At 42.0% G+C, this 14,869-nt stretch overlaps 1 protein-coding gene across 2 annotated transcripts in view; it reads right to left on the bottom strand.

The window, feature by feature from the left end:
- FNDC3B (fibronectin type III domain containing 3B) overlaps positions 1-14,869 on the bottom strand; it is a 348,128-nt gene that overhangs the window by 38,945 nt on the left and 294,314 nt on the right. For both annotated transcript variants that reach the window (XM_047730593.1, XM_047730603.1), the window contains exons 16-22: positions 12,701-12,772; positions 10,633-10,751; positions 8,280-8,385; positions 7,182-7,354; positions 4,751-4,864; positions 4,283-4,432; positions 580-860 (exon numbers count right to left, since the gene is read on the bottom strand). In XM_047730593.1, the coding sequence (XP_047586549.1) occupies positions 580-860; positions 4,283-4,432; positions 4,751-4,864; positions 7,182-7,354; positions 8,280-8,385; positions 10,633-10,751; positions 12,701-12,772 (1,015 nt within the window). The remainder of the gene's footprint in view (positions 1-579; positions 861-4,282; positions 4,433-4,750; positions 4,865-7,181; positions 7,355-8,279; positions 8,386-10,632; positions 10,752-12,700; positions 12,773-14,869) is intronic.

Below are 14,869 nucleotides of genomic sequence, written 5' to 3'. Positions count from 1 at the left end.
GAAGATGTGTGAGCAGAGGAAGGGGAGGATGCTGGCTTTCTAAGAATTCTGGGATGGGGGGGGAAAGAATGCAGATGCTAACTGAGCTTTGCTCAGTAACCTGTAATGTAACTTTTTTCTCTGCCCCCCCCGCAAAACCCCTGAGTACAAGCTACATCACCAATGCTTTGTAACACTGTGTCTGCTTTGGCGGAACCAAAAGAATGTTCTAGCGCAGCTTGGGAGGTGGGTAAGTACATGCTGAGGACAGACGGTGTCCACCGAGGGACACAAGTACAGGATAAAAGTACGAAGAAAAGTGGCTTAAGAAAAGTGGCTCACTAAGAGACCAAGAGGGAAAAACTAATTTAAAGCAGCAGGTAAAATTCCCCCTCAATTGTTAGGAATTGTATAAATTTGTAACCGACTCACAAAGCACAAAGCAACACAAGTTTTCAAGATGTGTTTGCATTCGGTACTCTTAAATACATTAACTAAGAATGATTAGAATTCACTTGTTTGGCCTTTAGAACCTGAAGGGTCTAGAGCCCCAAGGACTGATGTGTTGATGCAACTTTATCTCTGCTTTCCTGTACTCACCGGTAGGTGGTTTCTGGAAGGAGGTCTTTTATAACGTGGGTGGTGGTATTGGCCACAGTGATGCTAGTGTCTCCAAGGTCAATATTGTAAGCAAGGATTTCAGATCCATTATTGCACGGCTCTTCCCAGTTCAGTACAAGGCACACGAAAGGTGAATCAGGGTAGGCATTGAGGGTCTCCTCTTCCAGGACACAGAGAGTGGAGACAGGGTCAGGGGCAGACGCTGGTGTCTGGCAGAGGACAAGCTCACTATATGGGCCTGCTCCAGCTTGATTGACAGCCTAAAAAGACAAGGGCAAGCAAAGTCCACGTTACCCCAATGTAAATTCTAATGCCTTCATGTTAGGTGCTGCACACAATTTACTTCTAGAAACCTGGGTAGAGCTGAATCTCAGAAAATGTTCCCTTTTCACAACCCACTTTCCCCACAAATGCCAAAGGCAACTTCTCTGTTAAAAAAGCAGAAGATAATATCACTATCATCACCTTTTATGAAAAATAATTTAAATAACACTTTGTGTTTGCACAGCCCGCTTCAGGTTATATGCTGCCCTGTGACAACTCCCCAGTAACCGTCTGGGGTAGACAGTAAATGGCCAGTATTCTTCCACAGTTTTCCATGTGAATGATAAACTGCTATGTGAAGTCAATTCTCAGCCCTTTCTGATTTTACCTGAGCGCAAGAGCTAAGACCTTCATTACTCACTGCTCTATCAAATACTTATTCAATGGGTCTCCAGGGCCATACTCTCATTTCTACTGACCTGCTGCTGCTTCTTAATCACCTTTGCCGAATGCTACTTATCACCTGGATCTCTCAACACTGAAGGCCACCAGGGCTCAGGCCATGGACACCTCTTCTTCTTCTTTTTAAATCTCTGCTCTAACTCCTCGAGGTATCACGTTGTCCCAGAGGTAAATGCCGTATTATACCCTAGTACTGTTTATATCCTACTCCCAAATTTACTTGTGTAGCTCAGACCACTGCTGTGAATGCCAGCCCAGTATATCCAGCTTTCTTTGGGACATCTCCACTTGAACATCAAGGAGGCATCTCGAACTCAAGTGTCCGCACCATGCCCTCATCTTCACCCCATCCCTCTTCACCAAAAAACCACACTGCACCTGCTGTAGTTCCTCTCATCCCTCAGGTTGTTCCAGTCATATCCCAGAGACATCATTGGACATCTTTCCTCCTCTCATGCCCCAATCCAAGTCCTGAGCACATCCCGCACCAAAGCCTGGTCCAACACATTCAACTCTCTCTTCTCTGGCTCCTGTAATGACCTCCTAGCTGGTATATGGGAGTCAGCCCTTGCCTGAATACTCTGTATTCACAGCAAGCACAGTGATACTGCTCATATCCCTTCCACGGCCTCCCACCATATTCAGAATATACTTCAAAGTCTTCCCAAAGCCTGCAAGACCCTATCTGATCTGCTCACCAGCCTCACTCTCAAACCCACTGCCACTCTGACTTCATCACCTACTAGTCTCCCCCTCACTTGCTCTGCCCCAGGAATACTGGCTTCCTTGCTGTTTCACAGGACATCAAGTCTGCTCCTGCCTCAGGGCCTTTGTACTTTGCTGCCCTTCTGTCCAGGAATCTTTTTCCCTAGACATTTGCAGGCTTTCCCTCAAGGGCTGTCTTTTGGTGAGCCCTCTCTGAACACTGTATTTAAATTTGCCGTCATCCTACCCCCCTTCCACCCACTGTGATCCTCTTCATTTCCTATTTCCCTTCTTTGCTTTATTTTTCATCACATCATCTATCACCACCACAGGATGTATTTCATTTAATTACTCCCTGATGAGAATGTAAGTTCCATAAGGGCAAAATTGTTTGTTTCCACTCACTGCTATATCCCCGGCAACTAGAACAGTACTAATACAGAGTATGTATCAACGAATGTCATTAAACGTGTATTTTTTTCCTTATAGAGAGAAAAACATTTAGCAGACTCCTTACAAAAGTGAATGTACTCTAAAATCCAGTTCTCATTTAATTCGTAAGAGTTTATGAGGACACATTACAAAACTAAATGAAAGTAGTTTGAGCTCTTCAAAACAAAAGCTATAACACTTATTTTAATGTTTTATTTTTTAAAACTATTTGACAGAGTGAATGAGAGCGAGCTAGTGAGCGAGCATGAGTTGGGGGAGGGGCAAAGGGAGAGGGAGAGGCAGATCCCCCGCTGAGCAGGGAGCCCAATGTAGGGCTCGATCCTAGGACCTCAGGATCATGATCTGAGCTGAAGGCAAAGGCTTAACTGACTGAGCCACCCAGGTGCCCCTCTAACACTTACGTATTACTGTTAATTTCAAAGATGTTCACAGCATTCATTTCCTAACAAACACTTTTGAAACTCTACTGTAATATTTGTCACATCATCCTACTTCAGGACAATACTTCAACTCTCTTTTTGGTAAAATTTTAAACTCAAAAGGATAGTGAAGTTCTTTCCTGTGGTGGCAGACAGTTCTTTATTTATATCCTGCCTTGTTCCAAAAACAGGAGTGTAGCACATATTTTGTAACCTTTTCCCAGTGACTCAGCATTGCTATTATAAAGATCAGATAATGTGCTGTGACCCTGACTCATTGACAAAGAGTTAATTATGTCCCAGGTGCTCCATTCAAGAAGGAAGGAAGGTGCATAACAAAAGAGTTTAATCAGAATGTTTATGATAAAGTAGGCTTCAGAATTCAACAGAGAAGTCTCAGTTGATCTGAAAAATTAATTTATGAAGGGAATATTTTCTCCAAAGAGGTCAGAGACACTGGTATGTTGATGGACTTGTAATAAGCAATTTGTTTCATCACTTAGATCAGGTGGAAACCTAAATCGGGCATCTTTGCTTCTTCATCTATTTAAGTCTACACATGTGTGAAGACAGACTTCTCCAAGGTCAAGAACCACATCTGACTAATCTTTGTACCTCTCCTCTTGATTATCTTGATCATCCTTTGATCCTGGAACAAAGTCATGCTCAAAAAAAATGTTACTAAACAAATGGAGAGAAATGGACAAAGAACCCTATTTTCTTAGGACAATAAGGCTTTACAGAGGGGGTAAAAATAACTTATCCGAGTCAATGAAGTAAAAGTAAACTCATGACTGCTGTCACTTTTAGGGGTTAGGCTAGCAGCCAACTGTTCTTGATGTTACTCTGTTTGGACTCCCAAGTCAAAGCTTCCAGGTAACCAGCTTTGTTAATGGTCCCTGAGAAGTAGAAGTGGACCCTGTAATCTAATGCAGAACAGTCCAAATCACCCTAATGTTTGTTTCTGGCAACCATTTAACCACCAGCATAGACATCTTCTGTCTTTTGCCAGTTTTAAGTGTCTCTACCGCTGAAACGACCATGTCGGGAGAATTCAAACAGAAGGAACCTTCCCCAAGGAGCCCTAACACCTTTGCCTTGGACTCGGTCATTGAGTCAGTGAATTCACAAGCAAGACATCAGGATGGGGGGAAGTAAGAATGGTGTGGAAACGCTTTTTGATCTTATGTTTCAGGACCTCCTAGAGAAGCAGAAATTAATTATAAGACACCAAGACAATTACATTTATTTTTACTTAAAAGGACTCTTTTCCATATCATCCCTCTTGACAGCCTCAATCACAGGCCTTTGAGTAAGTTCCCCGGAGTGTCTCATGGAACACCAGGACCTAGGAGTGACATTAAGTAATGTCCACCTACCTGTAGTCTACAGCAATATTGTGCAGCAGGCAACAGATCCCTTATCTCAAAGCCGGTGTCTGTCCCATGATAAACGAGTTCTAAGGATTCTTCATCTTCTCCCCATTCCAACCTGTACTCCGAGATGTCGGCACCAGAGCTCTCAGGACTCTGGAAAGCAGAAACTCAAGTAGTTAATTTCACTGAGAAGAAAAGCCCATGATGTTTGTGTTCAACTAACTGAAATGGGAAAAAAGCAATGTGCCCCTGGATACTTCAAATACAAAAGAAAGACATGAAAAGAGATACTTAATTTCCTTTCCGTTCTGACAAGTGATAAAATGTGGATGACTCTAAGTATCAGCAAACGCCAAGGGAGATTAATGTGTTATGTGTGAATTTTAGCTCTGTAGGCTCCTCGTAACTTGCATTTGGGGGCGCATAAAGTAGAAGAAATAGAAGTTGATGCAGAATGCGCGCCTGACTTACCTCCCAACTCACGAGGACACATCCGTCAGGTGTAAAAGAAATACAAGGTGCTTTGCACTGTCCAGGGGGCCCGGCAGCAGTGGTAATCTCTGAGACCTCGGAATAGGGTCCGTACTGAAAGAGAACACACACAGGCCTGTGTGCATGTTGTACACACACGTGTGTATGTGTGCATGTATGAAATCTAGGTTAACAGCACTCACAGTACAACTGATTAAAGAATTATTACCTAATGGTTTTCACTCTCAGTTGGATGTGTATAAGGTTTTTTCCTACATTCAATCCCTGAGTGGTGAATGTCTTATGTATGTATAGTCTTTTTATTCAACGATCACAAGGTTGGTTTACCATTTTTCCTTGACTGACATCAGAAACAAAAACATGCTGATTTTTGACACAAGACGACATTCTGTTTTAGCATTCCTCATAGGATATCAAAGGAAACGCGGTCCGATATACACCACAGTTTAATTTTCAACACACAAAAACCTACTTGAAACTGGTGGTTATCAAATTCTGACTCTTTCTTCTAGTTACTGGTGTTTTCCATTTTGAAAATGAAAGCTCCTGTTAACATGTTCTCAGCATCACCCCACCATTTCAACTATTTGAAGGTTTAGACTACACTCCTCTGTTCTTTAAAAGGCCTTCAGTGATCACACTACTCAGAGCCAACCGCCATTATTTCGAGAGAGCCAGAGTCACCCAATTTAATAGTGGAATTTGTGATACCACAAATAGCTGGGGCAAAGAACAAAATAAAATAATTTCCAGGCTAATGAAGTGTATGACAATGCTTTTCCAAAATGGTAAAAAAAAGATTAAAAAAAAAAAACCCAAAAAACCCAACAACCAAAAAACCAGTCAAATTTTCCAAGATAATCTGCAAATACGCTGGTGGCGGGGGGGTGGTGGATGGGAGAGAGGCTTTCTGGAGCAGACCTCAAAAGAGGACTACAGTCAGGTATGTGGTTGGCTTTCAGTAGAACAGGATTAAACTGAGGCTGAGGACAATTTTTTTAGATGATAAATTAGTGAAAGGAGACAGAAAGTAAAACTCAAGAGCCCCAGAGCTGCACATTTATCTTTGTTATGATGGAGGTACCCTGAACAGTGGACGGGAAAATGAGCAAAAACAACAGTACGATTATTTCTGCAGCATCTGTGGTCATCACCTTTCATGCTCTTTTTAATCATATTAGTTAAGGTACATAAGTTTTCTTATCTTCTCATCAAAACATTTTTATTGGTTAGTATTATGCTGGTCTTTTTTTTTTTTTTTTTTTAATTTCAGTAGTTGTGCTGTGTCTGAAATTCCTTCCCAACTGGGAATTTAGAAGGAATCCAGCTCCTGGTAAAGGCTTGTGATCTTACTTTAGAACAAATGTTCTCACTGTGAGCGTGGCTAGCGGAAAATGGCCTGGAGACCAACACGTTCCCCTCTGTCAGACTCGTGCAGGACAACCCACAATGAGAAAAAGTCACTGCCAACTTCATGTCGCTGTTGGCAGTGCTTCCTTATTTTTAAAAATTCCATCAATTAATTCCATCTATTTATTTGTATGGACTTGACCGTGCGACTTGTGAGTACACCTGGGGGGGTGTGTAGCAGCAGTCTGAGCTGCAAAGCCTGATGCTATCTAGTTACCTTGTTCTTATCGTCAATCTCCCCCCAACCCACATCATTCTGCAATTAAAATATAGGTATAATACAGAGACTGACTCAGTCTCTGATAGGCTACCTCGACACCTCCCAGAGGAGCAGACGGCAGGGCCGAGAAGAGTTCTCCAGTCTACCCTTGAAACAAAGCAAAAACGAGAAGCTGGCCTCCCTACCTTCTATCCCACTCCAGTTCTGAGAACTAACCTAAGATACTGCTGGGTCATTTGGACAATATGGTAAAGGAGTGATTATGTAATCCTAATTTCCCAGAACTGATTAATACAGTCAATAAGCAAGTAGGAAATTATTAAAAAAAAAAAAAAAAACCAAAACCCAAAAGCATCTAAAGGGTGATGTTCTTATTAACCTTGAACTCTTCCTTAATAGAATGATATGAGGGGCACCTGGGTGGCTTGGGTGGTTAAGCATCTGTCTTGGACTCAGGTCATGGTCCTGGGGTCCTGGGATGAAGCCCTGCATTGGGCTTCCTGCTCAGCAGGAGTCTGCCTCTCCCTCTGCCCCCACTTCCCCCTTGCTTGCATGCTCTTTCTTTCTCTCTCAAATAAATAAATAAAATCTTAAAAAAAAAATAGAATGATACAAGGACAAAACAAAATTTTCAGTACTGGGTCAATAGGTAATCACAACAATGTACTTCAGACCTTAATGGTCATCAAGGTTGGCTACATACCACTGAGGAATTTCAGGAGGGTGGATATGGAAGTTAGAACCTTGTATCTGGATTGTGGCGTACAGGCGTGTACTCACCCCTCCATCATTCAGAGCCCTGACCCGGAAACGATACACGGTGCCGGGGAGCAGGTTGCCAACCGTGCACTCGAGCTCTGGCCCGTGGTACACCTCCGAAGCTACATCCTCAGGCTCTGTCATCTCCACGCTGTACTCCGAGACCTCACAGCCACTTTCGGAGGCAGGAACGTCTGGGAATGGAGAATGCATTTCATCTTAAAACATTCTTGTGCTTCCAGCTGACCACATCATACCTGGTTTCCCACCCGGTTTGCAAAACATCATGTGGGGTAGCTGGTCCTCAGTATCCCACTCACAGAAGAGCACTCCCCACCCCCCACCCCAAAAGAAAAGAGATACGGAGGAGTTTCTGAATGACACTACCTGTACTTTCCAAAGCAAGTACGTTTGAGTACATTTACTTACATTAAAAAAAGAGTTTGAAAACAACAGAACCATCAGGCAAATGTCTTTATAATCTAAGGAAAGGAAGCTACAGAAGAAGAAAATCTTCTCTTTAATTTAAAACCAAAGGTCTCGTTAAATCAAGGTCAATGACCCCGAGTTGGTGCAGTATTTTTTTATGTGGTAGACAGAGGTGGTGAGGAAAAAGCAGTCAGAGTTTGCAGGTTTGTATCTGCAATTTTACATGCTGTCAGCTGCTGCTACCACGGGAAATGCTCATACAACTTGAATCAATACTGCAGAGCACCAGGACCCACCGGACAAAAGGACGAGACGTCACCGTACGAACCACCTCTCGCTTTTATCTCTAAATTGATCACAACCAATTTGTGCTTGTGAATGAAGTTGCAAAATGAAGTTGAAAAATTCCTGAACAAGACTGGCTGCTCTGCAAGATCTAGGAAAGTGCCCCCTGAAGGTCAGAGATGCCCACCCAGCATGTGGGGGCACTGCTGGGCACAGCAGGAGAAGTGACAGTGCACAGGAGAACACAAACCCAGGCCAATACACATTCAACAGAAAATGGACATTTTGAGCCAAAACCACGATGGTTTTCAGAAGACTGATGACTTAGTAACAAAGCATTAAATCTTAGCTTCAATCTCCAATTGTCCCAGTTGCTCATGTCAATGTCAAGTTGTGTTCACTCACCCCACTCTAAGTGGACTTCTTTGTGCTTTGGTCGACCCAAGACCCTCGGTGGTCGACACTGACCTGGTGCAATGCTTAGTGTGCGAGCAGGGAGACTTTCAGAACACTGCAGGAGAAAAAGCGGAGAGAACCATCTATTAGCTCCTGTGAGTTCACAAGACCGCTACATACCAGGCAAATTCTACCCTCCAACCAAACATATTGCCAACAGGGGGTCACATACTGAATGCGTATCACATAATTTTTTTTTCTCAAAAAAATCTTTATTCCAATTGAGGAAATAAATTAATACATAAGACTTGAAAAAGTTAGGAAATAATTCAAAACATTATTAAAGTATGTTGAGGACAAGAATTCCCATCCTTCTCCCTCCCCTCCATTTAAGAAGAGCTACAGATTTGCAAAACTGGATTTGGAGTTTTGTAAGGGGGATGGGTAAAGCAAATAGAAAACTTAAAACAAAACAAAACTCAGACAAGGCAGTGGATCACCATAACGAAGAGAAGGGAAAGGGGGGAAGACAGGAGGTGGAGGAAACCAAATTCTTGGATGTGAGTGTCCAGCATGAGTGGCTGGTTGTGAAACAAAGGTTGCAGGAGCCACAGAGTGGCGAGTATCAACATGGGTGAGCTGGCTGTGTTCTCTTACACTTCATCCCATCTCTTCCTGTGCTATGGTTTGACTCTGGCTGTATCCTACTCTTTGATTTTGCTAAAGCCTGAGCTCAGATTTCTGATGCCATGCTCTACTTGTGTACACATGATTTTCATGCAACAACACCCCCTCTTGTGTGTATGCGAAGTGTGACCATATACTGACTGCATACGGCACTGGTAAAAATGATTATTTCTGAGGTCAGATTCACAGATAGGGGTTGTCTATTCTAAGCACACAGTTACTTTCCCTTAAACCCAAATTAGAGAGAGCCTTCATGAGGACAGAAAACACAAAACAACAGCTGGATGAAATTTTTAAATGTGCCATAAATGGCAAACCATCCACATACAGAGCAGAAAAGCCAATAAATTCACTATTAATCAACTGAGTCTGACATTAGCCAGTAGGTTCTGTTAATGCTAAAATAAGTAGGCCTTCTTCTTGTAGGATCTGTTTGTGTTAAGGCTGGTGATGTGAAAGTTGACTGTCCGATCCCGAGCCTGGAGAAAACAAGGTGGGGGAGGAACACACAGAACTCCTCAACAGAACTCCTTCTTCCTGAGAAGTGTTACAGAGGAGACGGACTCCGTATTTTCAGGCAGCACTGCCCCTCACACACCGGCTGAGAGTCTGGCTTTGGTGTGGGTAACCCCGAGAAGCATTCCAGAGAGCTCTGGCACTGGAGAACGGTCTCACTGGACCCCCTTTCCACACGGTCTCTCTATACGGGTAGTCGAGACATCCCAATATGCTATCTTTACGGCGGGGGACGGGGGGCAGAGAGAAAATAAACACAAGACAACCCTGGAGGTATGCTGACCACTGACTGCAAAGCTAGGCGCCTTAACGGCAAGTGTTCTTGTGAAAAACCCAGCAGAGGGCTCTAAGCCACCATCTCTTAGTCTCTCTCTCAGGACCAGTTTCAAACCATAGTATTAAAGATTCTTACAATGAAAATGGCTTTTGATGACCTTGCCTTTCATGCACTTTCTGAATGTAAGTTAAAGCCATTTAGACAACAACCATCTGATTTCTAGGGCATGCCCTGTGTATTTATGAGGTTATTCATGAGGTTATTATGAGGTATTTATGAGAACACGGTGTGGCTGACACCAAGGCTCCTGACATGTTAACTGGCTGGTCTAAGGTCAAATTAAGAGCAGACAATAAGGAATATGCTGCTGCCTACAGTTGTGTAAGTTGTGCACTGCACAACTGCAAAGGTGGCATTCAGCTCTGCCATCACAAATTTACACAGCTTTTGTAATAATTTTCCAGCAGATGGCAGTAAAGCACCTTGGGGAAAGTGTATCTCATCCTCACAAAATTGCCAGATGTGGTAACAGCAGAGCTGTACAAGAGGTCGTATCTTTTTGACTCTACATTCTACGCTCTTGGTATCATTGCAATAACAGAGGATCCTCTTGAGCTAATATGAATGTCAGGCAACATTTAATTTTTAGCTGTCACACGTGATCATGCCAGAGTCTTGTAAGAAATAACTAAGTGACAAATGTACCTGACAACACCACGATTCAGCTGAGAATCATCAGGGCCTAGCTTTTTTGTCCTTTAAGGCACAATTTAAAAAACTCAAGTTTTCAAACACATTTTAAAATAATTTTATTTGGACGGTACGGACTGGTTGTCTGAACTTGACCCAAGAAGTTTACTTTTACACCAAAACAAAACCCACCTGACTGTGTCCACCAGTGCTGATGCAGCATGCTCGAAGTTTGTACAAAGTGCCTGGTTTCAAGTGGGTGAAAGTGTATTCCGTTGCCGATCCGCTGTATGCCACCTCCCACTGACTCGCTGTAAGACAAGACTCAGGTGTGAGTTTATGCCTTCTGGAAAATGTCATCGGATCGACCATTACGGCTGAGGAAAATTTCCAAGTGGTTGCCATGAGAACCAGCACCTCCTATTCTTTCTTTCTTTTTTTTAAATAGCCAAGGGTCCTCTTACCACTTCCTTCACAAAGTTAAATATTTAAAATTCACACGGAGTCATTTTTAATACTTAGTAATGCAGGCTAGACTACTCAATACCAACATTATTACATTTGCTGACTATGAGGTTTGGATGCTAGAAACCACATAGAATCCGTAGTGGGCATGGGGAGGGGTGGGCAACAAGTGGGGACAGAGGGCAAGGTCCAGGGTGCAGTGAGCCCGTCATCGGGGAGGAGACTCAGCGGGTAGGGGGAAGGCTGCTGGGCAGCCTGGGATGCGCCACAGAGTCTCTCCTCTGTCATCTGCAGGGAGGTCAGTAAGTGAAATCCTCCCGTTAGAGGCAGAGTCCTTTGGGGGCAAAGACTGCTGTCTTCTTGGAGCTCATTTAAAAGACAGAAATGGCTGGGATGTTGACAAATGAAGATGAAGCACTCGGTGTGACCTAGTCCTATGACCACTTCTGGGGGTTAAAGCAAGCCAAGCAGGGCCCAGGAGAGATCTGGTGCCTGCGGAAGCGGATGCCACCAGGGAGAAAGGGTTTGCCTCCCAAACCCTCCCCAAGCTCCTTGGTAGGATGGATTTACCATGAATCCACAGGGACCAGGGCCAAGGATAGGGGGCATTAGAAAGCATTATTCTGACACTACTGGTTAAAAACCTGTGAAGGGGCAAATGAGAACAGGGACAACGGAAAAGAGCCCACTTTATGTGCTGGCAAAACTTTAAGGACAGAATGGTGTCTACTTTTGATAGGATAGCAATGGTCAAGAGAGGCACGAAAATTCAAAATATACTTAGATTTTCACAAGGAGTCACTGGATACACCTGACTTCTCTCCTAGGGAGGTTTTCTAATGTAAAAATCTAAATCAAATTTTTAGCCCAGAATATGATTTTATGTCTATTAAAACAGCTGTGCCCATCTCAAAGCATTCTCATGTTTTTAGCTTAAAAGAGAAGCCGACTGACATGAAAACCAAAGAACTCCAGGTGGCTACTGAGGTACAGAACAGAAGACAGGCACACACCTGTGCCGCCTGTTTGTAAAAGTCGGTGCTACTGCTCTTTCTTTTTGCCGTATGCCATAAATCACTTTTTTTTTAAATGAGTGGTTAAAGGGATTATCAGAGTGGTGAGATATGTCATTTTTAGAGTTCTGATGACTATGCTTTTTTCTATTAAAGCCTAATAAATTTTATTAGAAAAAAGATCGAAGAATTTTTTTAAAGGCATTATTGAAGGAATTCGATCTTTAACATGGTACTGCTTTAATCCACACAGTATGACAGGTGATGAATAATCTGACTCAGATGTCCCACAGACAGAAAGACATTTGCTAAACTTGATATAAAAGTGTGACACTGTCACGAGCTCACGGTAATACTATGTTTTGTTTGCTATCACTGTACGTGGGAATTTGTAGATTATTGAATTCGTTTGCTGTCTCCACCCTATCCTTCCTGGTGACTGCTTCTGACACTCTTCTGCTTATAAGAATTTCTAGAGAAAGTGTGCTAAGGGAGGGGACAAAAATGTAATTATTCTATTAATTAGGACCACTGGTTTAAAGAAATGACATGGAAAATTTAAAAACATGATAAAAATGTACCTTTTAAGCACACTCTCATCCCTGATGCTGTGTGTAAAAGAGAAAACTGTAAGTAAGTGATTCAGCTTTATTTCTCCTAATAGCATTATCATTAGAATGAATGGCTGCTCACTATGCCCACTATGACTATAAAGATGTCTATCATATTGGATAATAGGGGCTGCTACTGGATTTGAATAAAATGATTTCCCAATACTTCACCTTCAGAATTTCCATCAGTAATTTCCAGCAAGTACTTGAGTATTTCTGAACCACCGTTGTCCTTTGGAGGATCTGGAAAGTAAGCAAACGCCTTATTAGTTACGAAAGGGCATTGATTTTTATCAGCAAATATCATTAGAACACAGAAAGTCATGTAACATCACACTGCCTTAATTCTGGATTTAAGCAAAAGGTAAAACCATTACTGTATGGTTCCTGAAAAACAAAAGAAGCGAAAACATCAAGAAACCCGGAATGTGCTCAGATTATTCAAAGTTCTAGAGCTAGAAATGTCAAAGAGTCAATTTAGTGAAACATGAGCAAAATTCAAAATATGAATTGATTTTTCTAACAGTTAAATCTATTTGAGAATTTTTTAGTATTTAATAATTTCTATGTGAAGTGAAATATGTATTTCCTTTATCATTATTTCATTCTGTACTTTAAGTTACCAGCGACCAGATTCTTTTGAGATGGAGAGGAAAGGAAAGAAAAGTGCACAAATTCACTGACAAGACAATAAAACATGAGAATGTAATGATCTGTTCCATCACAGTTTGCTATTAAGCATACTGTAGGCCCCAAGTGAACCTGATATGCAGCCAAAGTTGTGGATCCGTGAGAACATGCACCAAAGAGGTGGTTTGAGGAAGGGGAGCTGGCTTATTACCAGAGCCCTGTGGATGTCAGGTATTTACTCCACTAACTCGGGGCCTGCAAGAGTTTTCTTTTCTGAGCAGAAAAATACCTTGCATTATAATTTTGCAAGACTATGCAGAATTTATTCTACTCTCAGTCTGTACTTCTGTATTTGGGTATCGATTTAGGAACTTTTCTTCCCTTCTTTCACTTGGCATTTCCATTACTGATACAAATTTCATGAAGAAGATATTTAAAACAATAGTAGTGAAGTTAAAGATTTTATTTATTTATTTGACAGAGATTACGAGTAGGTGGAGAGGCAGGCAGAGAGAGGGAGGAGGAAGCAGGCTTCCCGCTGAGCAGAGAGTCGATGTGGGGCTTGATCCCAGGACCCTGGGATTATGACCTGAGCCGAAGGCAGAGGCTTTAACCCACTGAGCCACCCAGGCACCCCAATGAAGTTAAATATTATAGCATATGGCTAATGAAAGTAAATATTTAGTATTTATGGAACTTTCTAGGCTTTTCTGAGAAAAAAGCTTTACAATCTGGCAAAAAGCACACCTAGATTTTTACAGTTTATCATATCCATCTTCCAAAGAAATAGATATCCTAATAATTCTGCCTCAAAATTTTTAGGTGACCTGATACAGTTTTATGTCTCGATGGTTGATCCTCCAATAACAGTTGAATAATATTTTATTTAAAAAAAATTTTTAAGTAATCTCTGCACCTAACCTGGGGCTCGAACTCACAACCCCAAGATCAAGAGTTGTATGCTCTTTCCACTGAGCAAGTTGGGCGCCCCAACAGTTTAATATTTCAAATTCCCTTTATATCACTTGGCTGCCAGGTAACTCTTATTTTAAATTTCTCCTTTTATTTTTTTGCCTTTCAGGTAGCTATTATGACACATTAGTGATAATTACATATGTCATAGTAGTTCTACATATAATTGCAAGTGTTCCTTCTAATGGCATTCAATTCTTTTTAAGTTTTATTTATTGAGAGAGAGCAAGCCAGCGCATGCGCAAGTGCATGTGGGGGAGGGGCAGAGGGAGAGGGAGAAAGAAACTCAGCCGACTCCACTCTGAGCACGGGGCCCAACATTGGGCTCAATCTCACAACCCTGAGATCACGAACTGAGCAGAAATCGAGAGTGGGATGCTTAACTAGCTGTGCCACCCAAGCACTCCTCTAACAGCCTTCATTTCATTGAAATAATCCATGCTGCAGAGGTAAACCACAATACCCTTCTGCTTGATACCCCCCAAGCACCACAAAATAACCTCAAGTGAAAAATTCCTAAAGTTCAGGACTTCTGGTTACATACAAACAACAACAAAAACTAGTTTTCCTAGTTGTTCTTCACTTGAACATTCTGTATATCAAAATTTCTTATGATGACATACCTAAAGTCTGAACTTCATTTTCAATATTAATTTTATAAATCACTTTTTTACATTAACTATCACTACCATTTGGTAACGGCATGCTGTTGAAGAATGAATAGATTTTCAGAGATGA

This window comes from Lutra lutra, chromosome 1, assembly GCF_902655055.1.
Source record: "Lutra lutra chromosome 1, mLutLut1.2, whole genome shotgun sequence".
NCBI classification, from domain to species: domain Eukaryota; kingdom Metazoa; phylum Chordata; class Mammalia; order Carnivora; family Mustelidae; genus Lutra; species Lutra lutra.
The sequence above is the reverse complement of the archived record's forward strand: the minus strand, read 5'-3'. Positions and strand labels throughout refer to the sequence as shown.